The sequence below is a fragment of the Delphinus delphis genome, chromosome 11 (assembly GCF_949987515.2).
Source record: "Delphinus delphis chromosome 11, mDelDel1.2, whole genome shotgun sequence".
Lineage (NCBI taxonomy): Eukaryota > Metazoa > Chordata > Mammalia > Artiodactyla > Delphinidae > Delphinus > Delphinus delphis.
The window spans coordinates 22,242,751-22,269,245 of NC_082693.1; the positions used below are offsets into that span (position 1 = coordinate 22,242,751).

The 26,495-nt window shown below is 39.0% G+C and overlaps 1 protein-coding gene across 2 annotated transcripts in view; it reads right to left on the reverse strand.

Annotated features, from left to right (window-relative positions):
• The window catches only part of ITPR2 (inositol 1,4,5-trisphosphate receptor type 2), a 527,727-nt gene that overhangs the window by 476,634 nt on the left and 24,598 nt on the right, over positions 1 to 26,495 (reverse strand). For both annotated transcript variants that reach the window (XM_060024471.1, XM_060024470.1), the window contains exon 2: positions 4,925 to 4,995. In XM_060024471.1, the coding sequence (XP_059880454.1) occupies positions 4,925 to 4,995 (71 nt within the window). The remainder of the gene's footprint in view (positions 1 to 4,924; positions 4,996 to 26,495) is intronic.

Sequence of the window (26,495 nt, forward strand, 5' to 3'; positions counted from 1 at the left end):
TATTGCCTCAGAATGACTTTTTGCTTTCCAGAAGCAGCCACTTGGTAGGGTTAGCGGATTAGGAAACAGTCACGTGTCAAATGACCACAGAGTCTCAGAGTTGGAAATTTCAAGACCAAATGGCCCAAGGCTGTGAACTATCTAATCAACCAAGAAAAGGAGCTGTCTCTGCTTTCCTCAGCCCTCCTGGGGAGTGGCCCCTAGGGTTCTGCATTACTTCTGTGTTTTATCACCCTGATGGTAATAAAAGGACACACAGACCTCCCTTGTTTTGATTTAGATCAGTTTCTCCTCCTAATAGAAACTGCACACGTATTAATACACACAAACTTTTGGAAAAATCTACACCAGGGTTTTCTAGAGAACAGGGGGAGATGTACGTGCATAAAAGAACTAGGAGAAAAAAAAGAAAAATGAAAAGAATATAAAGTCAACAAAAATGACTGCTATAATTTAGTGTGGGGGAAGAGGGTTAAATTGTATATCAAAAAACAGGACCACTGATGAATCGTGTTGATAATATGTGCCCCTGTACAAGGCAAGGAGAAGGGCAGTTAACCTCAGTGCCATTCCTTCTCAAAACCTAAGCCCCACTCTAATCATGACAAAAACATCAGCCAGACCGAAACCAAGGGACATTCTACAAAATACCCGGCCAGTACCCTTCAAAAGTATCAAGGTCATAGAAAAAATACAAGGAAAGACTAAGCAAGTGTCACAGGCCAGAGGAGACTAAGGAGCCATGATGACTAACGGCACGTGGGATCCTGGATGGGATGATGGGGAAAGGACAATGGAAAACTGGTGACATGCGAAGGAAGCCTGGAATTTAGTCAATAGGAATGTACAAATGGTAATTTCTTGGTTTTGACAAATGTACCATGGTTATGTAAGATGCTAACACAGGGGAAACTGGATGGAAGGGAAGTTTCTATACTACCTTCACGACTCCTCTTACATCTAACTGTATTCCAGGGACCTCCCTGGTGGTCCAGTGGGTAAGACTGCACACTCCCAATGCAGGGGGCCTAGGTTCGATCCCTGGTCGGGAAACTAGATCCCACATGCATGCCACAACTAAGAAGGCTGCAGGCCTCAAATAAGACCCAGCGCAGCCACAATAAATAAATAAAATAAATAAATATTTATAAATAAATAAATAAAAATGTATTCCAAAGTTTAAAGTTGATCTTTAAAAATGAGAGAATATTTGATCATGAAAATAATTTTGCACTCACTTAAGAGAAAGCCAATACGCTTCGGTTAATACTATTCCGATTGGGTGGTTTCTACTGAAAATAGCTCTCCATCCGCCAGGTTTTAAGTAACCCTTGGGAAGTTGTTTGTTTGTTAAAACTTCATTTCCTCTGTTCATGAGAGGCAGTATGACACAGTCAAAGGAGCACTTCTCGTACAATTTTGTGTATTGAGGAGACATGTTAACCTCTTTCAAACTCTGGCGCCTCATTCAAAAAAGTGGGGAACTGTACTAGATTTACTTTTAATTGGCTAAAGCTCTAAGATTTTATGATTCACTTGAACAAATCATAAAGTGAGTATGAAAAATAAAAATCTTTTCAAATTAATTTCAGAACATCATTTGGCTAAGGCAAGAGGAACTGAGGGGCAGCTGAACTATAGTTTCTGATACACTATAGTTTCTTCACATTATCTGAAAAGTAACAAGAAAGGAGGGTGGCTCTGGAAACCTAGCAGAGGAGTCTGGAAATGCAGGAGCGGTGATCTTGGAAGGCAAATCTATGAAAAAGTGATGGCTTTTACAGCCAAAGGGAACAGGAGAAATACACTCAGGAAGAGAAGAGTGAAGCTGCAAAAACACAAGGTATGAGAAAGGATACAGCATTGGGGAAAACAAGGTTTGCTTATAGCTGCCGAGCAGTGTGAAGGTCAGGGCAGAGACAAGCCGTCTCAGGGAATCCTCCTCCGGGGCTCCGTTAGGATGGGCTTCCAAGAATCAGAGAAGAGTCGGAGCTTTAAGATAAAAGGGAACCTTGAATCTCCAACAGGAAGATACCCTCCTTCTCCAATGATGAGTGGAGTGAGACAAATGGCTTAGTCTTAAACTAGAGGTAGAAAATGAGAGCAAACTAGCAAGGACAATGACCTAAAGTATTAGATTACAGGAAAAGCCAGCCTTCCAGGGGCGGACGGAGCACCTGAGTGATTCATACTTTGAACCAGCGCCCACTGAATCATATGACACCAAGTATCTGTGTATTATTACCTACTGGGTACAGAGCTGTTACCGCAGAGTTCCCTCAGATACAGTCAAATATCTAAAAGAAAAAAGGCAGCCACAAAACCTGAAGGTTTATCTTTGACAGATTAACCTCCCCTGACTGACAGAGGAATAAGGCTACCCAAGCTTGTGGCCGTGAAGCACCCCTGGGAACCAAGCTGTTTCACACGATCCCAGGGAAAGTTTGGGTCTCCCACCCACAAGCATCTAATGGCTTTTTTTTTTTTTTTGGATGTCTACTATGGGCAAACCTCTGTGCCTGGGAAACACACAAAAAAAATAAATAAATAAAATCCTTCCCTTGAAGAGGTTATAATGCAAGAGCAGAGTCAAATATGTTTAATGGAAATACAGTATGCCTATTATAAGTTAGCTACCATTTGTATAATGACTTAAAACACTTCTACATTTATTCTCTGGAAAGATTCCAAGCCTCACAAAGCCTTGTGTGGTAAGATTATTCTTGTTTTTATACAGCCCTGGTCTCAGCAGCCAATGACAGATGTCCTCTGAGACGCTAAGTGGCTGGGTGACCTACTTAAGATGACACAGCCAGCGAAAGTGCCGTTAAAACCCGGACCCCAAGCTTTTTTCTGTTACAAATGCTGATTTGTTGTCCCAGTTCGCTTTTGAAACTTTTTATCTTTATCATCCTACAGTGCACAAAGGAGTGTCTGTGGATCTCGATTTGCTTATCATCCCTACTCTGAACTCAGTGTGTCTCTTCCACCTGAGGAACAGTGGTTTTCTACAATTTAGGAAGGTTCTCGCCCCTATCTCTTTACATGTTGCCTCATCCTCATGCGCTCCAGCCTCTCCTTCTAGAATTCGATTAGATGCTGCTGGATCTTCTCAGTCCCTCCTCCAAGCTTTTAATGACTTGTTCAAACTTTCCTCTGCACTGCATTCTGGGTAATTTCCTCAGCTCTCTTTTCTATAACACTGTCTCCTCATTTTTATATAATAGCTAGTTCACGCTCTTTAGAACCTACATCTTCCCTTTCATATTGCCCATTCTTCCATTAGGCTCCTCTAGCCTCTTCTGTCTCTGAAATCATTTCCACACACTTACTGCACAGCGTCTGGCAAGGTGTTCCGGAGCACTTCGCATCTTGTTTGCCACAACTGCTGACTCTCCTTCATGTAGTTCTACTGTGAGTCCATCCTCGGTGGGAACTGTGTATAGTTGACAACACCTCACATGCCCAGGGCTGGGGGAGTGTCCCCACTGAGCACTGTTACGGGTGCTTCTAATGGGTGGTGTATCTCCCACAGCCTTCTTTCTGCTAATTTCTCCACCTGGGGAGACATCTGGATCACTTATTCAAAGTGACCAATTTTGGGACTTCCCTCGTGGTGCAGTGGTTAAGAATCCACCTGCCAGTGCAGGGGACACGGGTTCGAGCCCTGGTCCGGGAAGATCCCACATGCTGCGGAGCAACTAAGCCCATGCGCTACAACTACTGAGCCTGCGCTCTAGAGCCCATGAGCCACAACTACTGAGCCCACACGCCACAACTACTGAAGCCCGTGCACCTAGAGCCCGTGCTCTGCAACAAGAGAGGCCACCGCAATGAGAAGCTTATGTACCGCAACGAAAAGTAGCCCCCGCTTGCTGCAACTAGAGAAAGCCCATGTGCAGCAACAAAGACCCAACACAGCCAAAAATTAATTAATTTATTTATTAATTTTTTTTAAGTGACCAATTCCACTCAAAGGACATTTACTGTCCTCGTCACTCTCTCTGCAAGATGAAAATGCAATATTCTTGCATATTATTATAAGAACTGTGTAGAAAGTGCCTATCACAGAAAGTGAAACGTGGGAAACATGTACCAAACATTAGGCATCTCCCTTCCCCACTGCAGGGAGAGCACATCCCGAGTTGGGTCTGGGGCTCTAGCAAATCCCTTTGACTCTCTCTCTAGATCTGTATCCCTTATTAAACCTGCTTTTCATCATTGTGAGGAGGAATGCTTACACAGTATGTTCAAAATGAATGCTGTTTTTAAATTATTATTATAAGTATACACAAACTATGAAATTGATTTGCACAAGCTCTTAATTACTGGTTTTAGTTGTCTATGATTCTCTGCAAGTTCCATTAATCCTTCTCTTGTAACAGTTATAATCAGTCTCCTACTATGAACAATTTCTCAGTTGACAGTATGATGCTGTCTCTAAAATTATACCTACAAGGGAGTTCTAAGACAATTGGTAGTTATTAGATACCAGCCAAAGTGACATTTTAAAAGCTAAGCTAACACATCAGCGTCACCATCCTGGAGATTTTACAAAGATAAATTAAAGAGTTGATAATGAAACACTAACATTTATAGTACAACTCACACGGAAATATATAAACACATATCATTCGGCCGTATTTACTGGTTTGAAAAGTGGCCTCTCACAGTTAATTACCAAGATTTCCTTTCAACACACAGACTATTGTCCAGCAAAACAAAACTTGAAACTATTCTTTCAGTATCAACCCTTCAACGTGTAAAAGAAGAAAAATGATGGGGATATTTTTGAAAGAATTTTCAGTGGACATATTTCTATTTGAAAGTTTCACGCTGAATAAAGTTCTAACATTCCTTATTTTAAGACACAAAAGTATCCCCAGTTGGATCACATAATATAAAGTAAGCATCTCTTTCTTACCTCGGAACTTCTTGGGAGGGTTGGCGAGGTCCCCCGCCTCTGGGTGCACCACACATCTGTCATCCACTAGCCTGGAAGGAAAAGCATGTTCACATGTTGACATCGTCATATTCACAAAGCGCTGACTGCACGTGGATACCGCATAAATATTTACAGAGTTTTAATACCATTCTTCACTCAGAAATGTTTGAAGAGTCATGGATTTGTAAAAGGATTTGGTTACGAGGACATGAATTAAAGCAGGGTTTATGAAATACAAAATTAAGAAACATTGTTAAGTGGTAGGAAACTGGTTAGAGAAATCATGATATGGACAAACCACGGAACACTGTAGAGCTAGTTACAATTCTATTCTTTAAAAGCACTGGCCTGCAAAACATGTATAATATGTTGTGAAAATAAGTGGGAACCAATCAATAAGGTATTGTATACATTTAAACACACACACACACACACACACACACACACACACCCCCCTCTACACAGACACATATGATGAGGATTGGAACAGAGACACTAAAACATTAACAGTGGTCAGACTGCTCATAGGTTTTTGTTTTTGTTTTTGTTTTTTTTTTGCGGTACGCGGGCCTCTCACTGCTGTGGCCTCTCCCGTTGCGGAGCACAGTCTCCGGACGCGCAGGCTCAGCGGCCATGGCTCACGGGCAGAGGCGCTCCGCGGCATGTGGGATCTTCCCGGACCAGGGCACGAACTCGCGTCCCCTGCATCGGCAGGCGGACTCTCAACCACTGCGCCACCAGGGAAGCCCTGCCCATAGGTTTTATGTTCTTGTGTGTGTGCGTGTGTGTTTTGTTTTGCTTTTATAAGGAATGTGTAAGCTTATGAGATCAGGCTTACAGAATGACCACACAGTGCGGTAAAGAGCACTCCTCCTGTGTTCAACCCTGGCTCGGTCACTTTCCAGCCAGGTGACTTTGAGCCTCCTTCTTTACACCTGCAAAACAAGGATAAGAGTACCCATCCCACAGCATTGTTAGGAGGATTAAATGATTTAACATCTGTAAAGTACCTAGTACAGTTTCCGGCATAGAGTAAGCCCTTATACAAGTGTTTAAAAGATAAATAAAATCAGGGACTTTCCCTGCCTTATTCCTCACCATACTGTCTGCCTCTAGAAAGGTGCCTACCACACAGTGAGTACTCAGCAAACATTACTCAAATGAATAAAGTACCTATCTAGTTACAAAAACATACCCCTATTAAAATATTCACGAGAAGCCAATTTCTAGGACAATTCCCAGAGAAGCTGAATCTCTGACCTGAGAGCCAGGAGGCGTGAATCTCCTGCTCAGAGTAATATCTGACTAGCAAAAGACTCACTAATGTTCATTTTTTCCATTGATTAAGTGATGGAAGTAACTGGGGTTTTCTCCAGAATATTGTGACAATGCATGTGAATTAGTTCCAAATTTGTGAGCTTGTTTGAAGAGAGATGCCCCAGTTGTGACTTTGTTTTTTTTAAAAAAAAAAACATATTAATAGGACTCACTAGTATGCATTAACTCCAGCAAAAAGTAAACCCCGATTCGTGACCAACTGTCCCCTTGAACTAGGATGATTACACAAATCAAGATGAAACTTTTAGTTCTTGGGTTACAAAAGCAGCCACTTCCTAAATCACTGGATTTTTCTATGAGATCCAATTTCCACAAAAAAAAATGCTAATTTGATCAAGCAATATGCTTCTTTCTTTGATTTTTTAATATACTTCATTCACACTGGCTTACTAAAATGTGCTTCTACAGGAGCTGCCAAGCATGCAAGAAATTCCTTTTAAGAGTCTTTAAAATTGTTTTCCTAGAAACAGGAAGTCACATTGGGTCAAGAGAAAGCAAACCCAAACCTCCACAATATCCGATCAGGCTGTAACACTGAACGTGAAAGCCTCAGAGTCCTGAGAATGTCAAAACGTAGTATTTAAATTTTAAAAAATGCTGTGAGGGAAAGGTCAGCTTTTCTAATTAGTTAGGACACGTTAAGAATTCAAAACATAATAATCAAAAAAAAAAAAAAAAAACAGGGGTGCGGAGGGCAAAGCGACGAGAGATGCCCGCACAGAGGATCTGTGCCGACCGGCACTCACCAGCCCGAGAGGCTTGTCTGCTCACCCGCCGGGGCGGGCGGAGGCTGCGAGCTGAGGCTCGGTCTTTGGTGGGAGCGCAGGGAGAGGACTGGGGTTGGACGCGTGAACACAGCCTGCAGGGGGTTAGTGCACCACGGCTAGCCGGGAGGGAGTCCGGGGAAAAGTCTGGACCTGCTGAAGAGGCAAGAGACTTTTTCTTCCCTCTTAGTTTCCTGGTGCGCGAGGAGAGGGGATTAAGAGCGCTGCTTCAAGGAGCTCCAGAGACGGGCGCGAGCCGCGGCTAACAGCGCGGACCCCAGAGACGGGCATGAGACGCTAAGGCTGCTGCTGCCGCCACCAAGAAGCCTGTGTGCGAGCACAGGTCACTATCCACACCTCCCTTCCGGGGAGCCTGTGCAGGCCGCCACTGCCAGGGTCCCAGGATCCAGGGTCAACCCCTCTGGGAGAACGCATGGCGCGCCTCAGGCTGGTGTAACGTCCCGCTGGCCTCTGCCGCCGCACGCTCGCCCCGCATTCGTACCCCTCCCTCGCCCCCTGCCTGAGTGAGCCAGAGACCCCGAATCAGCGGCTCCTTTAACGCCGTCCTATGTGAGCGAGGAACAGACGCCCTCCAGCGACCTACACGCAAAGGCAGGGCCAAATCCAAAGCTGAACCCCGGGAGCTGTGAGAACAAAGAAGAGAAATGGAAATCTCTCCCAGCAGCCTCAGGAGCAGCAGATTAAAGCTCCACAATCAACTTGATGTACCTGCATCTGTGGAATACATGAATAGACAACGGATCATCCCAAATTGAGGAGGTGGACTTTGAGAGCAAGATTTATGATGTTTTCCCCTTTTCCTCTTTTTGTGAGTGTGTATGTGTATGCTTCTGTGTGACATTTTGTCTGTATAGCTTTGCTTTCACCATCTGTCCTAGGGTTCTATCTGTCCGTTTTTTGGTTGATTTTTTGTTTGTTTATTTTGTTTTTACTTTTTTAAAAGATTTTTTCTTAATTATTTTTTATTTTAATAACTTTATTTTATTTTATCTTACTATATTTTATTTTCTTTTATCCTCTTTCTTTCTTTCTTTCTACTTTTTCTCCCTTTTATTCTGAGACATGTGGATGAAAGGCTCTTGGTGCTGCAGCCAGGAGTCACTGCTGTGCCTCTGAGGTGGGAGAGCCAACTTCAGACACTGGTCCACAAGAGACCTCCCAGCTCCACGTAATATCAAACGGCGAAAATCTCCCAGAGATCTCCATCTCAACACCAACACCCGGCTTCACTCAACGACCAGAAAGCTACAGTGCTGGACATCCTATGCCAAACAACTAGCAAGACAGGAACACAACCCCACCCATTAGCAGAGAGGCTGCCTAACATCATACTAAGTCCACAGACACCCAAAAACACACCACCAGACGTGGACCTGCCCACCAGAAAGACAAGATCCAGCCTCAACCACCAGAACACAGGCACAAGTCCCCTCCACCAGGAAGCCTACACAACCCACTGAACCAACTTTAGCCACTGGGGACAGACATCAAAAACAACCTGCAGCCTGCAAAAAGGAGACCCCAAACACAGTAAGATAAACAAAATGAGAAGACAGAAAAACACACAGCAGATGAAGGAGCAAGATAAAAACCCACCACACCTAACAAATGAAGAGGAAATAGACAGTCTACCTGAAAAAGAATTCAGAATAATGATAGTAAAGATGATCCAAAATCGTGGAAACAGAATAGAGAAAATGCAAGAAACATTTAACAAAGACCTAGAAGAACTAAAGAGGAAACAAGCAACAATGAACAACACAATAAATGAAATTAAAAATACTCTAGAAGGGATCAATAGCAGAATAACTGAGGCAGAAGAACGGATAGTGACCTGGAAGATAAAATAGTGGAAATAACTACTGCAGAGCAGAATAAAGAAAAAAGAATGAAAAGAACCGAGGACAATCTCAGAGACTTCTGGGACAACATTAAACGCACCAACATTCGAATTATAGGGGTTCCAGAAGAAGAAGAGAAAAAGAAAGGGACTGAGAAGATATTTGAAGAGATTATAGTTGAAAACTTCTCTAATATGGGAAAGGAAATAGTTAATCAAGTCCAGGAAGCACAGAGAGTCCCATACAGGATAAATCCAAGGAGAAGCACGCCAAGACACATATTAATCAAACTGTCAAAAATTAAATACAAAGAAAACATATTAATAGCAGCAAGGGGGCTTCGCTGGTGGCGCACTGGTTGGGAGTCTGCCTGCTGATGCAGAGGACGCAGGTTCGTGCCCCAGTCCAGGAGGATCCCACATGCCGCAGAGCGGCTGGGCCCGTGAGCCGTGGCCGCTGCGCCTGTGCGTCCGGAGCCTGTGCTCTGCGGCGGGAGAGGCCACAGCAGTGAGAGGTCCGCATACCACAAAAAAAAAAAAAAAAAAAAAGCACCAAGGGAAAAACAACAAATAACACACGAGGGAATCCCCATAAGGTTAACAGCTGATCTTTCAGCAGAAACTCTGCAAGCCAGAAGGGACTCGCAGGACATATTTAAAATGCTGAAGGAGAAACACCTACAACCAAGATTACTGTACCCAGCAAGGATCTCATTAACATTTGATGGAGAAATTAAAACATTTACAGACAAGCAAAAGCTGAGAGAGTTCAGCACCACCAAACCAGCTTTACAACAAATGCTAAAGGATCTTCTCTAGGCAAGGAACACAAGAGAAGGAAAAGACCTACAATAACAAACCCAAAACAATTAAAAACATGGGAATAGGAACATACATGTCAATAATTACATTAAATGTAAATGGATTAAATGCTCCCACCAAAAGACACAGACAGGTTGAATGGATACAAAAACAAGACCCATATATATGCTGTCTGCAAGAGACCCACTTCAGACCTAGAGACACATACAGACTGAAAGTGAGGGGATGGAAAAAGATATTCCATGCAAATGGAAACCAAAGACAGCTGGAGTATCAATTCTCATATCAGACAAAATAGACTTAAAAATAAAGGCTATTAGAAGAGACAAAGAAGGACACTACATAATGATCAAGGAATCGATCCAAGAATAAGATATAACAATTATAACTATTTATGCACCCAACATAGGAGCACCTCAACATAAGGCAAATACTAACAGCCGTAAAAGGGGAAATCGACAGTAACACATTCATAGTAGGGGACTTTAACACCCCACTTTCACCAATGGACAGAACATACAAAATGAAAATACATAAGGAAACACATGCTTTAAATGATACATTAAACAAGATGGACTTAATTGATATTTATAGGACATTGCATCCAAAAATAACAGAATACACGTTTTTCTCAAGTGCTCATGGAACATTCTCCAGGATAGATCATATCTTGGGTCACAAATCAAGCCTTGGTAAATTTAAGACAATTGAAATTGTATCAAGTATCTTTTCTGACCACAATGCTATGAGACAAGATATCAACTACCGGAAAAGATCTGTAAAAAATACAAACACATAGAGGCTAAACAATACACTACTTAATAACGAAGTGATCACTGAAGAAATCAAAGAGGAAATCAAAACATACCTAGAAACAAATGACAATGGAGACACGACAACCCAAAACCTATGGGATGCAGCAAAAGCAGTTCTGAGAGGGAAGTTTATAGCCATACAATCCTACCTTAAGAAACAGGAAACATCTCGAATAAACAACCTAAACTTGCACCTAAAGCAATTAGAGAAAGAAGAACAAAAACACCCAAAGTTAGCAGAAGGAAAGAAATCATAAAGATCAGATCAGAAATGAATGACAAAGAAATGAAGGAAACAATAGCAAAGATCAATAAAACTAAAAGCTGGTTCTTTGAGAAGATAAACAAAATTGATAAACCATTAGCCAGACTCATCAAGAAAAAAGGGAGAAGACTCAAATCAATAGAATTAGAAATGAAGAAGGAGAAGTAACAACTGACACTGCAGAAATACAAAAGACAATGAGAGATTACTACAAGCAACTCTATGCCAATAAAATGGACAACCAGAAAGAAATGGACAAATTCTTACAAATGCACAACATGCCAAGAATGAATCAGGAAGTAATAGAAAATATGAACACACCAATCACAAGCACTGAAATGGAAACTGTGATTAAAAATCTTCCAACAAACAAAAGCCTAGGACCAAATGGCTTCACAGGCGAATTCTATCAAACGTTTAGAGAAGAGCTAACACCTATCCTTCTCAAACTCTTCCAAAATACAGCAGAGGGAGGAACACTCCCAAACTCATTCTACGAAGCCACCATCACCCTGATACCAAAACCAGACAAGGATGTCACAAAGAAAGAAAACTACAGGCCAATATCACTGATGAACATACATGCAAAAATCCTCAACAAACCACTAGCAAACAGAATCCAACAGCACAATAAAAGGATCATACACCATGATCAAGTGGGGTTTAGTCCAGGAATGCAAGGATTCTTCAATATATGCAAATCAATCAATATGATACACCATATTAACCAATTGAAGGAGAAAAACCATATGGTCATCTAAATAGATGCACAAAAAGCTTTCAACAAAATTCAACACCCATTTATGATAAAAACCCTCCAGAAAGTAGGCACAGAGGGAACTTTCCTCAACATAATAAAGGCCATAGATGACAAACCCACAGCCAACATCGTCCTCAATGGTGAAAAACTGAAAGCATTTCCACTAAGATCAGGAACAAGACAAGTTTGCCCACTCTCACCACTCTTATTCAACATAGTTTTGGAAGTTTTAGCCACAGCAATCAGAGAAGAAAAGGAAATAAAAGGAATCCAAATTGGAAAAGAAGAAGTAAAACTGTCACTGTTTGCAGATGACATGATACTATACATAGAGAATCCTAAAGATGCTACCAGAAAACTACTAGAGCTAATTAATGAATTTGGTAAAGTAGCAGCATACAAAATTAATGCACAGAAAATCTGGCATTCCTATACACTAATGATGAAAAATCTGAAAGTGAAATCAAGAAAACACTCCCATTTACCACTGCAACAAAAAGAATAAAATACTAGGAATAAACCTACCTAAGGAGACAAAAGACCTGTATGCAGAAAATTATAGGACACTGATGAAAGAAATTAAAGATGATACAAATAGATGGAGAGATATACCATGTTCTTGGATTGGAAGAATCAACATTGTGAAAATGACTCTACTACCCAAAGCAATCTACAGATTCAATGCAATCCCTATCAAACTACCACTGGCATTTTTCACAGAACTAGAACAAAAAATTTCACAATTTGTATGGAAACACAAATGACCCCGAATAGCCAAAGCAATCTAGAGAACGAAAAACGGAGCTGGAGGAATCAGGCTCCCTGACTTCAGACTATACTACAAAGCTACAGTGATCAAGACAATATGGTACTGGCACAAAAACAGAAATATAGATCAATGGAACAGGATAGAAAGCCCAGAGTTAAACCCATGCACATATGGTCACCTTATCTTTGATAAAGGATGCAGGAATGTACAGTGGAGAAAGGACAGCCTCTTCTATAAGTGGTGCTGGGAAAACTGGACAGCTACATGTAAAAGTATGAGATTAGAACACTCCCTAACACCATACACAAAAATAAGCTCAAAATGGAATTAAAGACCTAAATGTAAGGCCAGAAACTATCAAACTCTTAGAGGAAAACATAGGCAGAACACTCTATGACATAAATCACAGCAAGATCCTTTTTGACCCACCTCCTAGAGAAATGGAAATAAAAACAAAAATAAACAAATGGGACCTAATAAAACTTCAAAGCTTTTGCATAACAAAGGAAACCATAAATTAAACCAAAAGCCAACCCTCAGAATGGGAGAAAATATTTGGAAATGAAGGAACTGACAAAGGATTAATCTCCAAAATTTACATGCAGCTCAATAACAAAAAAACAAACAACCCAATCCAAAAATGGGCAGAAGACCTAAATAGACATTTCTCCAAAGAAGATATACAGACTGCCAACAAACACATGACAGAATGCTCAACATCATTAATCATTAGAGAAATGCAAATCAAAACTACAATGAGATATCATCTCACACCATTCCGAATGGCCATCATAAAAAAATCTACAAACAATAAATGCTGGAGAGGGTGTGGAGAAAAGGGAACACTCTTGCACTGCTGGTGGGAATGTGAATTGGTACAGCCACTATGGAGAACAGTATGGAGGTTCCTTAAAAAACTAAAAATACAACTACCATATGACCCAGCCATCCCACTACTGGGCATATACCCTGAGAAAACCATAATTCACCAAGAGTCATGTACCAAAATGTTCACTGCAGCTCTATTTACAATAGCCAGGAGATGGAAACAACCTAAGTGTCCATCATCGGATGAATGGATAAAGAAGATGTGGCACATATATACAATGGAATATTACTCAGCCATAAAAAGAAACGAAATTGAGCTATTTGTAGTGAGGTGGATGGACCTAGAGTCTGTCATACAGAGTGAAGTAAGTCAGAAAGAGAAAGACAAATACCGTATGCTAACACATATATATGGAATCTTAGGGGAAAAAATGTCATGAAGAACCTAGGGGTAAGACAGGAATAAAGACACAGACCTACTAGAGAATGGACTTGAAGATATGGGGAGGGGGAAGGGTAAGCTGGGACAAAGTGAGAGAGTGGCATGGACATATATACACTACCAAACGTAAAATAGATAGCTACTGGGAAGCAGCCACATAGCACAGGGATATCAGCTCGGTGCTTTGTGACCACCTAGAGGGGTGGGATAGGGAGGGTGGGAGGTAGGGAGACGCAAGAGGGAAGAGATATGGGAACATATGTATATGTATAACTGAATAACTCTGTTATAAAGAAGAAACTAGCACACCATTGTAAAGCAATTATACTCCAATAAAGATGTAAAAAAACAAAAAAAAAAACACATAGTCTCATTTAGAGCGCATAAAAATTATATTAAAAGCGCCATGGGTATTTTACATATTCTTAGTGCCTGCCAATCCCACAGAAATGCAGGCTCCCCTAGAATGCCCCGAAGAGTCCTCACCTGCATGGGCTAGCCACCAAGAGGAATGGGAAAAACTAAAGCCATCAATCAGGTCACAGTGCATTTATGTAAACATTTATGCCTATTCTCAAATATCTGATAGCCCAGAGAAAAACACAGTAATTAAGTGTGCCTTCAGTTCTAAGAATCTGTCCTATCCCTTATAAACAAAGGTCTGTGAAAATTATAAAGAAAGTCATCTCATCATGCAGACTTAAAGAACTGGAGCTGAGTTTAGAGAGAAGGGGAGAAAGGGAAGGTTAGGATTAAATGGGTGAGAAAAGAAACAAGGAGTGTGAATCTGTTATAAAAACATATATGATCACTGATGCTAAACGTCAAACAGGATTTTACTGCACAACTTCTATAATATCTACAAGAGCATCTTCTTGAATACCTCCAGGGCCAGAGTATTCACCACTTACCACCTTTCTGCCAGTACTAATATTAGAAATCTGTTGTATAGGTCTTTTTCCCATCCCAGTACTTACATTTTCTTATGACCGCTTGCTTAATTGTCTGATCTTCCAATAAATTGTAACTCCGTGAAGTCAGAAACTAAATCCAACTTGTTTACCATTATATCCTTGGCATCCGCTAGAATGTGTTATATATAGTAGCCACTTAATAAACATTTGTTAAATAAATCAACGAAAAAATGAGACTTGCTTTCCCAAATATCTTTCCCTTTTTGATCTCAGTTCTTTCTTCTGGAACTACATAGACTAAGTTTTCTTTTTCTGGAATGAACAAGACTGTTTCTCTCCAGTTCTTCCTCATATGGATATTTACCAAGGAACTCAACATCCTTTCATACACCCAAGTGTCAACATCCCCCTTAAATGTGATCCTGGAAGCTATTCACATGAGTCCAGATGTGCCCCCAACAAGTGCAGGGGTCAGGGGACCGTTACCTCTTTCTTTCTGACACTACGCTTACAGTTATGCAACCTAAGATTGCAGTAGCTTCCGTGGCAGTCAAACCCACCTCTGACATTCATTGGGCTTACAGCTAAACGATTCCAAGTTTTTTTCGTATGTACTACTGATAAGCCAGGCTTTCCCATCCACCACTGGGGCAGTTAACTTTTACAACTTAGGAATAAGAATTGACAATTGAATAGGGACATATATAAAGATCAACCTTTGGCCTAAGAACAGAAATCCTCTGAAAACCATCTATTCCATCCCTAAGTCATTTAAATACCCTCTCATGATTACCGCCCATTTTTCTCACTGATAAACAATGTTTCCCACATTCGGTTCATTGGCTGAATCGTATATATATAGGAGGTAATAATAAGAAGTTTCTTTGGTCCAGATCTAACAAAACAAAATCTCTGGGGATAAGGTCTAAGAATCTGTATTTTTTAAAGGCTCTCCAAACTTTCTTGAATGGATTACGAGTACCTGCTTTCCCAGAGTACCCAAGGGTCTCCTCTATAAGACAACTTATCACACACTCCATCAAGATTTCTTATATAAGCATATTTCACTAGCACCAAAAATTATAAGTTCCATGAGAGTCAGTGCATTCCTGTTCTGCTCACCATAATATGCCCAAATCTAAGTATTAGGCCTCAAACATGGAAGATGCTAAATAATTATTAATTGAGTGAATGACTGAGTCACTTTTTGAGTAAGTGAGTAAATCAATCATGGTATTTTTGGTAGATCACAGAAACATTAAAAAAAAAACCTGGAACTAACAAATGGTTACCTAATAGTAGATGGAAGAAGGGGTAGGAAATATTCCCCATCCAGACATGTCTCAGAAAGTTATCAAAAATGTCAAATCCTGAGAAGGGTCAAGATAGCCTGCTCTAAATAACAATATCTTATATAGCACCTTTCAACCCAATCTATCAGTGCACTTTAATGGGCTAAATTAAATGCAGCTAATGGGGTGCATTTATTTTCCCCTGTCTGAATCAGCAACTAAGCCAAACAGGCAATTCTAAGCGATAGCTTAAAATTCTCAACCTGTCACTGAAGCTCAACTAACATAAAATCTGTTTTCCTTCATATCTATCTTTTCTTCATAAGGTCATAGCTGTAAATTATTTGGTCACTGCAATTGACAAGAAAAAAATCATTCAACAATTAGACCTTCCAAGGTATCTATAAGGAGATTTCATTAGCTCCTTTGAAGATTTCATACATAAATATAAATCAAAAATATATGTGAATCAAATTTTAACTGGACAGATATGCCCCCTAGAGAAATCTTGCAAATGTGCACATGGAGACATGTACAAGAGTGATAGCAAACACTGGAAAAACCCAAATGTCCATCAGTAATAGTAGCATGGATAAATAAATTATGACAAATGAATGATTTCATACAAAAGATAACTATTTTTTAATAGCTAGCTAGTGGGAAGCAGGCGCATAGCACAGGGAGATCAGCTCAGTGCTTTGTGTCCTCCTAGAGGGGTGGGATAGGGAGGGTGGGAGGGAGATGCAAGAGGGTGGGGATATATGTATACATATAGCTGATTCACTTTGTTGTACAGCAGAAACTAACACAACATTGTAAAGCAATTATACTCCAATTTTTTTTTAATTTTAAAACTTTACTTCTCTAAAAACATGGTTACCATGCTTTGTACACACAGCACATTTACTAGATAATACTCATTCCAGAATCACTGTCTAAACCAAACAAATAAGTGGGGTTATATGGGCACATAAGGCAGATGACACACAGTTTTAAAATAATTTTCAGAGCCAGAATTGGTAAGTTGGGCAGAAAAGCAGTAAAGCAATCCTTATATGGATACATGAAAATTATATGCAAACTAGAAAATGAGCATATGTTTTAAATAAATCAGGTTAGATTTAATCAGGCACTACAATGAATGGAAACTGATTATATTCCTCTTGATTCCAAATTTCCACTTTATTGGAAAATCTAGTAACCATTACAGCTTCTAGCTGAGGGACAAAAGGACAGACAGTCCTTTAACATCCAATAAAGATGTTAAAAAGAAAGATAACTATTTTTTAAAGTGAATAAATTGCAGCTGCATGCAACAGCACTGAAAATCTCACAGACATAAAGTTGAGCTAAAAAAAAGGAAGTCCCAAATGTTATATAATTCCATTTATATAGACAGCATAAGTAGGCAAAACTAAACAGCATATATTTTAGGAACACACATGGAGTGTAAATAAATTATTGTATAAAAATACATGGCTTTCAGATTTGTAAGTAGATTTCCAAAAGAAAGCAAATTATTCTTTGGTCTCCAGTCTTGCGTTATTCCACCAACTGCCAAGAAAATGTCATGAGATAGGTAAAATATGCTAGTCATATATTTTTCCTCATGAAGCCATAAACGGTATTTCTACCTTGAATACTTTTTAAAAGTAAGTGTGCTATCTTCCTGATATATGCCTACCACATATATCTGATATTTGTACAATTAAGTGATATAATTCATTTCTAATATCGATACAATGGCACTGAAGCATATTTAAAGAAAATGAATTTGAGGGGAGAGAGAAGGTGGGGAATCCACAGTGGGTATTATTAAAAACTATTGGTAAGAAAGGGGGCTAATATTGTGGCCAGGTTCATAAGTAGGGTGGAATTGCCTTTACAGCACTTTCAGGACTGTCACAAATCACTTTATCCCTAACTCTAGGATTTTTACCCTGCTGGCCATATGAATTTCTCCCTTAGCTGCAATCTTCTGACTTCTTAGCAAAACTGTCCATCACTGCACACAACCCTACCACCCACCATCACCACAACCCTGGCACATCAGTCAAACCTCTCCTTCACCTTCATGTAGAAGTAGTACTAGAGTAGAAGAAAAAAAAAAAAAAAATTGAGCTCTCTAATCCTTGGTCTGCCATTCCATAACCAGCTGTGTTTCTGCTAGCCACTTAACCTCTCTGCGCCTCATTATCTAAATGCGGCAGCTGTGATCTCACAAATTCCTTCTATTTCTGTGCTTTTTCATTTCTCTGATCCTGTATTATAATCAAGTTTGGCTTGTGGTATCATCTTCCAACAGCAAATTCTGACTTTATAATATTTTATACATTGTAGTTTGAAAGTTTAACTGTTTAGAATCAATTTTTTTAAGTTTATTCATTATTTTATCATTCCAAGCAAAGTGCTGGTATGTGATTTTTGTTCCATTCATTCACCATAACGACCATAGTCTCAGAACACAGTATTTTAGCATCTTAAGGTGTTGCCATTTAGTAATAGGGACCTTTTTTTACTGACCAGTACTCAAGCTGCCTAAGTACGGAGCCAACCTCCAGGCCTGTAGATTCTTGTTTGTAAGCCAATTAATCTGGCTCATAATTCAGAGCATCTTAACAGGAAATGCTAGGTTCTACAAATGTCCAGTTCCATACCTTAGGTCTGATAGGTCCTGTGGACACACCCCTGCACAAGGCCATAAACAATTCTAATCACACAAAGAGGGAAGTAATTTCATTGTAAAACTTTCTGCCAAAAAGTATTCTAACTTGTAAATGCAAAACAGATGCAACACAGAAAATTCACTCATAGCTGTAACTCATATTTTGTCTCTGATGACAAGTAGAGTTAAATTCCCTTTTGCCATTGGAAATATGAGATTTTTAAAAGTTAAACCAATAAGGTTTAACATTATCTTCTCTTTTTAGATTTCTTATTTCAATAATATATCTTTATGAGAACAAATACTTTAAGTTTAAATATTAAAAGTATATTTAATTCCATGTGCAAGTTTTTCAACCATGCACAGGTTTGTTGCTGCTAATATTTCTAAAATTGGTTCCTTCCAAAGCTGAAATTGTGCTTGCTCTTTAGGTATTTAAAATGCTTCCAGTCGTTCTTCCATGAACGATAAAACTAATCTAAACCACATATAAATGACTCAAAGACCTTTAAACAAAATGGGTATCATAAGGACTACAAACGGAACGCTGTCACTCACATGTTAACTTTTTTTAGAAATCACCACAAGAAGCCATCATTTTGTGAAACAATTTTTTTATTTTATTTATTTATACAGCAGGTTCTTATTATCTATTTTATACATATTAGTGTATATATGTCAATCCCAATCTCCCAATTCATCCCACCACCACTACCATCAGCACCCCCCCTCTTTCCCCACTTGGTGTCCACACATTTCTTCGATACATTTGCGTCTGTATTATATTCAGAGTATGGATGCTAGTGAAACTTGGGGGAAAAAGACTAAGAGTTACACATTGCCTTTCAAAGAGAAGCATGTATATCTGACCATGACTTCAGACAGGATTTACCTGTATATTTTGAAAGCTTAAAGTCCTAATCCAGCCAAAGAAAGCAATCTGATTTTTTCTTCTAGGATTTTCCTTCTCCATCTAATAACTTCCTTTCCTTGATCCTCTCTACCCTGCCTGCTCAACTTCTTTGAACCCAATACTATTGCAAGTCAGTATGTGCAGCATTTTGTTCTAGCTGGTCCATTACTGTTCTCGTGAAAGTCAACGCATTTGTAAAGTGTCTTTCTCAGGATATGAATGGGCATCTATACCAGTTGAGATCACTTATTTAGTGATGGCTAAGGTGACCTTAACTACTACCAGTTCTCAATTATCTGCAGAGAGCTAGAAAATCAATGGCACTGGTAAAAGTGACACACTAGGCAAAGTTCAAGTCCAGAACTTTGCTACTACTACTACTACCACCACCAGACTGTCATTCCTATCTGAGCTTTTGCCACATGGTTGGCACCAACTTTCTCAGGAAAAAAGGCTGTAAAATGGGGAACTCACCTAGGTACACTCTCTTATTCCAAGAATAGACACCTCCCTGGCCCCAGGTTTCTGCCTGGCTTTGGTCACTTCCTCACATTTCCACATAGTTGTTTTTTATATTTTGTCCAGAATTTATAGTAGTTATACTGAAGATTAAGTTCAAGAAATATAAGTTCAAATATTTTACAAATTACTAATAAGACAACGCAACAAACTGCTATGCATGTATCAGCAAAAACAACAATAAACATATTGTTAATTACCAACTAAAAATATAACTATTATGAATGGTTAAAGACATTAAAGATAATTTTCGTAAAAGAGCAAAGAGTAAGAGCCCATCAAAAATGGGCAGACAGATTTGATAAAGAATTTCTAGAAATGAAAAATAATTGTTTAAGTAGGTGGATTTAAGACAGTAAATTTGACACAGCTAATTAATAATCTCTAGAGCCCACGAGCCACAACTACTGAAGGCCGTGCACCTAGAGCCCGTGCTCCACAAGAGAAGCCCCCGCTCACCGCAACTAGAGAAAGCCCGCGTGCAGCAACGAAGACCCAACGCAGCCAAAAATTAATTAATTAATTAATTTTTAAGAAAAAAGAAATGGGAAGGAAAAAACTGTTAAACATGTGAATAAATTTAAATAAATGTTGTTGGTATAAAAGAATAATAATGACTAACGTGAGTCTTTAAACGTACAGCACTACATACCAGACATCTGCATATAAGTAGAAAGGGAGTGATCAGAGTTAAATAGTTCCATGGCTCTGAATTGTACAGGAATGAGTTAAAATATCAATTAACTTTATACTTTGCTGAGTGTACAAAGTATAATTTTAAAAGAAAATACTGAAACAACAGAAATAGTATATAAATACAAAGCCAATAGAGAAAGATGAATGGAACAAGAAGAAAAATAAGAAAAACTTCAGTCGATCCAAAAAGAATTAAGAGAGAAGAAAAATCAGGGCAAGTCATGATTAATATAAAGGCACAAATTAAGAGGGTAGGAATAAGTCAATATTAATCATAATATATTTAATTTTTAACATCACTTCAAAGCCAGATTTAAAGAAGAAAAAAGAGATTTCCAGACTGGATGAAAAAATCCAACCATATGCTATTGACTAGAGCCATACCTATAACATATGGACAGAAAAAAGCACAACAAAGAAAAAACTTTCAAAAGAAAGTTATGGTAGCAGTGATAATATCAGAAAAATAGACTTTAAGGCAAAAAAAAAAAACATTATTCAGGACAAATAAGGCCATTAAATATAAGTGTTTCAGTTCTCTAAGAATATATAACAATTCTAAATTTAAATGTAACAGCTCCAAATTATGCAAAACAAAATTTATAGAAATAGAAGGAGAAATTAACAAAGACATTATCAGAGTAGGAGATTTCAACACACTTCTCAATTACTGATAGGGCAAACAGATAAAATGCAGTAAGGATACACGCTTTGAAACCCATAATTAACAAGCCTGATCTAACGGACATATATAAAACATATAACTTCTCATGGAAATGTATAAAACTCAACAACTGGAGAAAATATTTTCTTTTTGAGCATATACAGAACATTAATACACCAGTTCCCTCAATTCTTTTCAGATTATATGGTTTCCTTATCCCTACTATATTTCTAAAATATAGCTTAAATTCACAAGGTTTTAAGAAATTCTCTTGGTTCACGTTGCACTTATGTTTAGCTTAAAACCCCATACTCATCCATCCTCTAGAGGCTTAGGGTCTCCTTCTATGATCCCACCATATTTGATATACACCCTTTCAAGCTGTTATCTACTGTATGATACCTTTAGCTCCGTGTCTCTAATAAAAACAGTGAGCTCCTTGGGGACTGCAGCAGTATATTTTTAATCTTCATATTCTCAATACCTAGCACAGTGACTGGCATGTAGTCAGTACATAAAAATAATTGTTGAATGAATGAACTTCCATACTTCAATGGACAAAATGAGGCTGATGAAAATGCAGCAGGAAGAACATAGGAAGAAAAGATGAATTAAGTACGTAATAATGGTAAGACCGTTCCTCCCTGGCTCATGCCCTCAGCAAGCCATAAAGTAACATTTAACTATATATTCTAGAAGTGAATGGCTAAAAGAGACCTCAAAAAATAATCCAGTCAGTAGGAACTCCTAGGCAGAACAGAACATAATTTAGCCAGAAACATTTCTTTCCTTTGAAATCGTCAGAGTACAATGCAATCGGCGATTAGTTTTATAGCTGTAAGGACCTGCCTTCTCCCTGTTCTTTTAAGTATGCTGCCTTCTTCAAAAAGAGATGAATATGAGAACCAAATACCACTTCCTGGCTAATCAGACACAAAAGAGAAACGTACCTAGGAGGAAACAGTTGGCAAGAGAAGTTCCCCGGCCAGAAAAACTTCTGGCAACTATAGACCAATTTCCACAATTATTAGCACGAGAAACGAGACTTTTTTTTCCAGGAAGTTGGATGGTATAAAAGTTACCTCATTAAAGCTACAAGCAGATGACTGAGTCAATAAGAACTGGGACACTTCTAAGATCTACCAGAAAAGGGGAGAGGTAAAAACTCTTGTTACAAAACAAAACAAAACAAAAAAACTTCACACTCTCACATAATTCCCTCGGAGACATAGCTTCCAACATTTAATTAACAGTGGCTAAATGTGTATAAGTATGGGTTTAAAAACACAGATGTCATTCTAAAGTCACACCTGTAATTGGTATGGATGGAATCAATGGGCATAAAACCCTCTTTTAAGTCATTTCTGTGCACAAAGAGAATAATCCCAGACTTATTTGTGTTATTGGCAAGGGTCTAATTGTAGCTGAAATGACATATATACCCTCTTCTGCAGTGTTTTAATTAAGGAACAGAGCCTTCTCTTTCTGGGATGAAGTGAATGAATCCTTACCCGAAAATAATGAAGCAACACACATGATCTCTAAAAGCAGAGCCAACTGAGGGTAAAATCAAAGGTAAACAAAAACAAGCAGAAAAGTCTGATAACTGAAAAGAGCCGCACATATATATGCTAAATTAAATGATTTCTCTTGCTTCCAGATTGGGCAAAATTTTTTTCCAACCCCTGGAAAAAACAGAAATAGTACTACTATTAAAGTAGAATTTGTAATCAATCCTAGGTAATGAATTTATCTATTGATATAAATGCATGCAGATCCCTAATCCTCCAGACAGCGATCACCAAACCACAAATAAATATTCCCAAAGAGACATATTGGCTTCTACCAGATTAGGACAAAAATGGGATAATATAAATTTAACAATACACGTTTCCTTTTAAGATTCTAGTATCACAACTGTATCTACTCCATATAAATGTGTGATGTTGGGAAGTTATTTCTCCGGCCTACCTATAAAATTGAGATAACTCTAGTACTAACTTCATAGAGCTGGTTTGAAAAACAACTGATTTGACGATGCAAAATGCCCAGTACAAAGTTAACATTCAATAAAGGTTAGCCATCATCATCATCAATGTTATTTATTATAAATGCCCAGCACAAAGTACATTCTCAATAATTATTAGGGTTCATCATTTTCATCCCTGTTATCTATTATTACCACTTAATTGTTGAAAGAAGTTCAGCAGTAAGGTAATCATTTCAGAAAAAATGAAATCTCTTCATGAGGAAATTCATTCATTCGACAAACACTGACTGCACAGCTATGATGTGCCAGGCATTGTTCTAGGAGCAAACAAAACCAACACTCTGGCAGGGAGTAGTAAGAAGGAGACAAGAAACAATAAACATAATAAATCCATAAATTACATAGTGTGCTAAGGGATACGTGCTATCTAAAAAAAAGGAAACATAAAACATAGCAAAAGACACAAAGGAGGTGAGGGAGCTACCTAAGATAACTGCATTCCAGGCAGAAGGAACAGCCAGTGCAAAGACCCTACGGTGGGAGCATGTTTGCAGTGCTTGAGCACATGCAAGGAAGCCAATACACCTGACGGGAGTGAGAAGAAGATGAGCGATTGGAAAGGTCAGAAAAGCCAGGGAATGGAAGGCCAGATCCTATAGGACCTCCTACGTATAGTAATGACTCTGGCTTTTAGTATGCATGAGATAGTATGTGCCCCTGAAAGGCTTGGAGCAGAGAAAAGTCAACATGATCTGGCTTCTACGTAAAAAGCTCCCTCTGCTTTGCTGAGCTGAGAATAGTCAGGGAGACAGAGGTAGGGAGCTCACTGTGGAAATGAGCACAGGAACCCAGGTGAGAAAAGTGAGGGTCCATATGTATCGCATGCAAACTATCAATATCCTAACGAAGAAGAAGAGAAGATATGTCAGGAGAGATGTGAATACCTATTGTCTCTTTAAGGGTCATTATATTGGTTTTCAGGTAGAATTTTACACATTATTTATAACTAATATCAGTATAATATATATATTTACCATAGAGTGTTACAGCAATTAGTGTTGTAGCAATATAGTATTTACCATAAATAAGTACTTCAGAATCAAAAAAACCAGACAATGTCTGACACAGAGTAAATACTTAATAATCACTTACTTAATTCTGTAAATTAACTTATTCAACTTCTTGGTGGAAAATGTTCTTCAAACATGATTTTTAATAGGAAAAAATCTGATTTAGACCTCCTGCTCATGAAGCACACCGTTAAACACTGTTGCGTGCTGTTACACATTAATTTACATTTGCTCATCCTTTCATTAAACACAGACAACTGGCACACTAGGTTCCAACTGAGTCTCTAAACTAAGAGACTCAGGGAAAAAAAAAAGTCTAAAGGTGTGGAAAAATTCCAAATAAGTTCGCATTGACTTACTAAACATGAAAAGAAGTTCAGGATGAGGATCCGAACATACTAAAAATCTAAGTTTCAAAAGTTAGCACTGGGGCTTCCCTGGTGGCGCAGTGGTTGAGAGTCCGCCTGCCGATGCAGGGGATGTGAGTTCGTGCCCCGGTCCGGGAGAATCCCACGTGCCGCGGAGCGGCTGGGCCCGTGAGCCATGGCCGCTGGGCCTGCGCATCCGGAGCCTGTGCTCCGCAGCGGGAGAGGCCACAACGGTGAGAGGTCCGCGTACCGCAAAAAAAAAAAAAAAAAAAGTTAGCACTGCATCAAGGATTTAATAGTCTCCTGCTCAGCACGGGTTCACAATGAACCAAAAGAAAATTAAGAACATTATGCATTTCAAAATTAAACCATCTTAACTTATCAAAATATATCTTAAGATTTTAAATGCATTTGAATCTTCCTCAACAAGTTATTCTCAAACTTGCATGATAATTACAGAAAGAAAACATTCCTCTTCTCCTTAAAAAAAAAATGCATTATTGGAAAGTCAATGTTGAACAGAATATATGTCAAAGAAAGAATCATTGAAATTATAATTGAAGCAACTTAAATGTCCATTGACGGATGAATGGATAAAGAAGATGTAGTACATATATACAATGGAATACTACTCAGGCATAAAAAGGAATGAAATAATGCCACCTGCAGGACATGGATGGACCTAGAGTTGTCATATTGAGTGAAGTAAGTCAGACAGAGAAAGGCAAACATTGTATGATATCACTTCTATGTGGAGTCTAAAAGAAAATGGTACAAATGAACTTATTTACAAAACAGAAGTAGAGTCACAGATGTAGAAAACAAACTTACGGTTACCAAGGGGGGGAGGGATAAACTGGGAAACTGGGACTGACATATACATACTACTAGATATAAAATAGCTAACTAATAAGGACCTACTATATAGCACAGGGAACACTACTCAATACCCTATATGGGAAAAGAATCTAAAAAAGAATGGATACATGTATATGTATAACTGATTCACTTTGCTGTACAGCAGAAACTAACACAACATTGTAAATCAACTATACTCCAATAAAAATTAATTTTAAAAAAGAAATTATAATTGAAATAAATATATAGAATAGTATTTCAAACAATACCCTCATATTCTAAAGCATTTCCTTCCCCACCCAGAGCCAACTGCACTGCTTCCATTTGTGAGCCGTGCCAAGCACAGTGTGCTAAGCACAGGCTGATACCCTTCTGGAGGCACCAGAGGGCCAATAAGAAGCCAAAGCTAGAACACGATGTCACGTACCGCAAATCCAAATCACTGCCTCTGCAATCTGAAGACAGAAGCTCTCTCTGATTTATAACAGGTTTCACAAGGTTCCTATTAATGCTCGCCTAGTTAATGTTGGTATTTATTCTCTTCATTCTTAAAAATTCTGTAAGAAAGATAGGAGTCTTTCTTCTGAGGACGTAAGCGCGTTTGGTGATATCCAGAAAACCAGTTGCTCAGTAAGGGACCCATTGACATCCTAAGACCACAATAGCAACCTTAGATTGAACTAATTATATATAATAGGTGCTTCAGACATATGTTACTTTTTATCCTGCCACTTACCCTTTTAGGAACTTCCATTTCCCACTTAAAACTCTTAGGACAGCTTAAGAACCAAAAGGACTCCTTTACGGTAAGAGACCTAGGCTGGGGGCTTCCCTGGTGGCGCAGTGGTTGAGAATCTGCCTGCTAATGCAGGGGACACGGGTTCGAGCCCCGGTCTGAGAGGGTCCCACATGCCACGGAGCAACTAGGCCCGTGAGC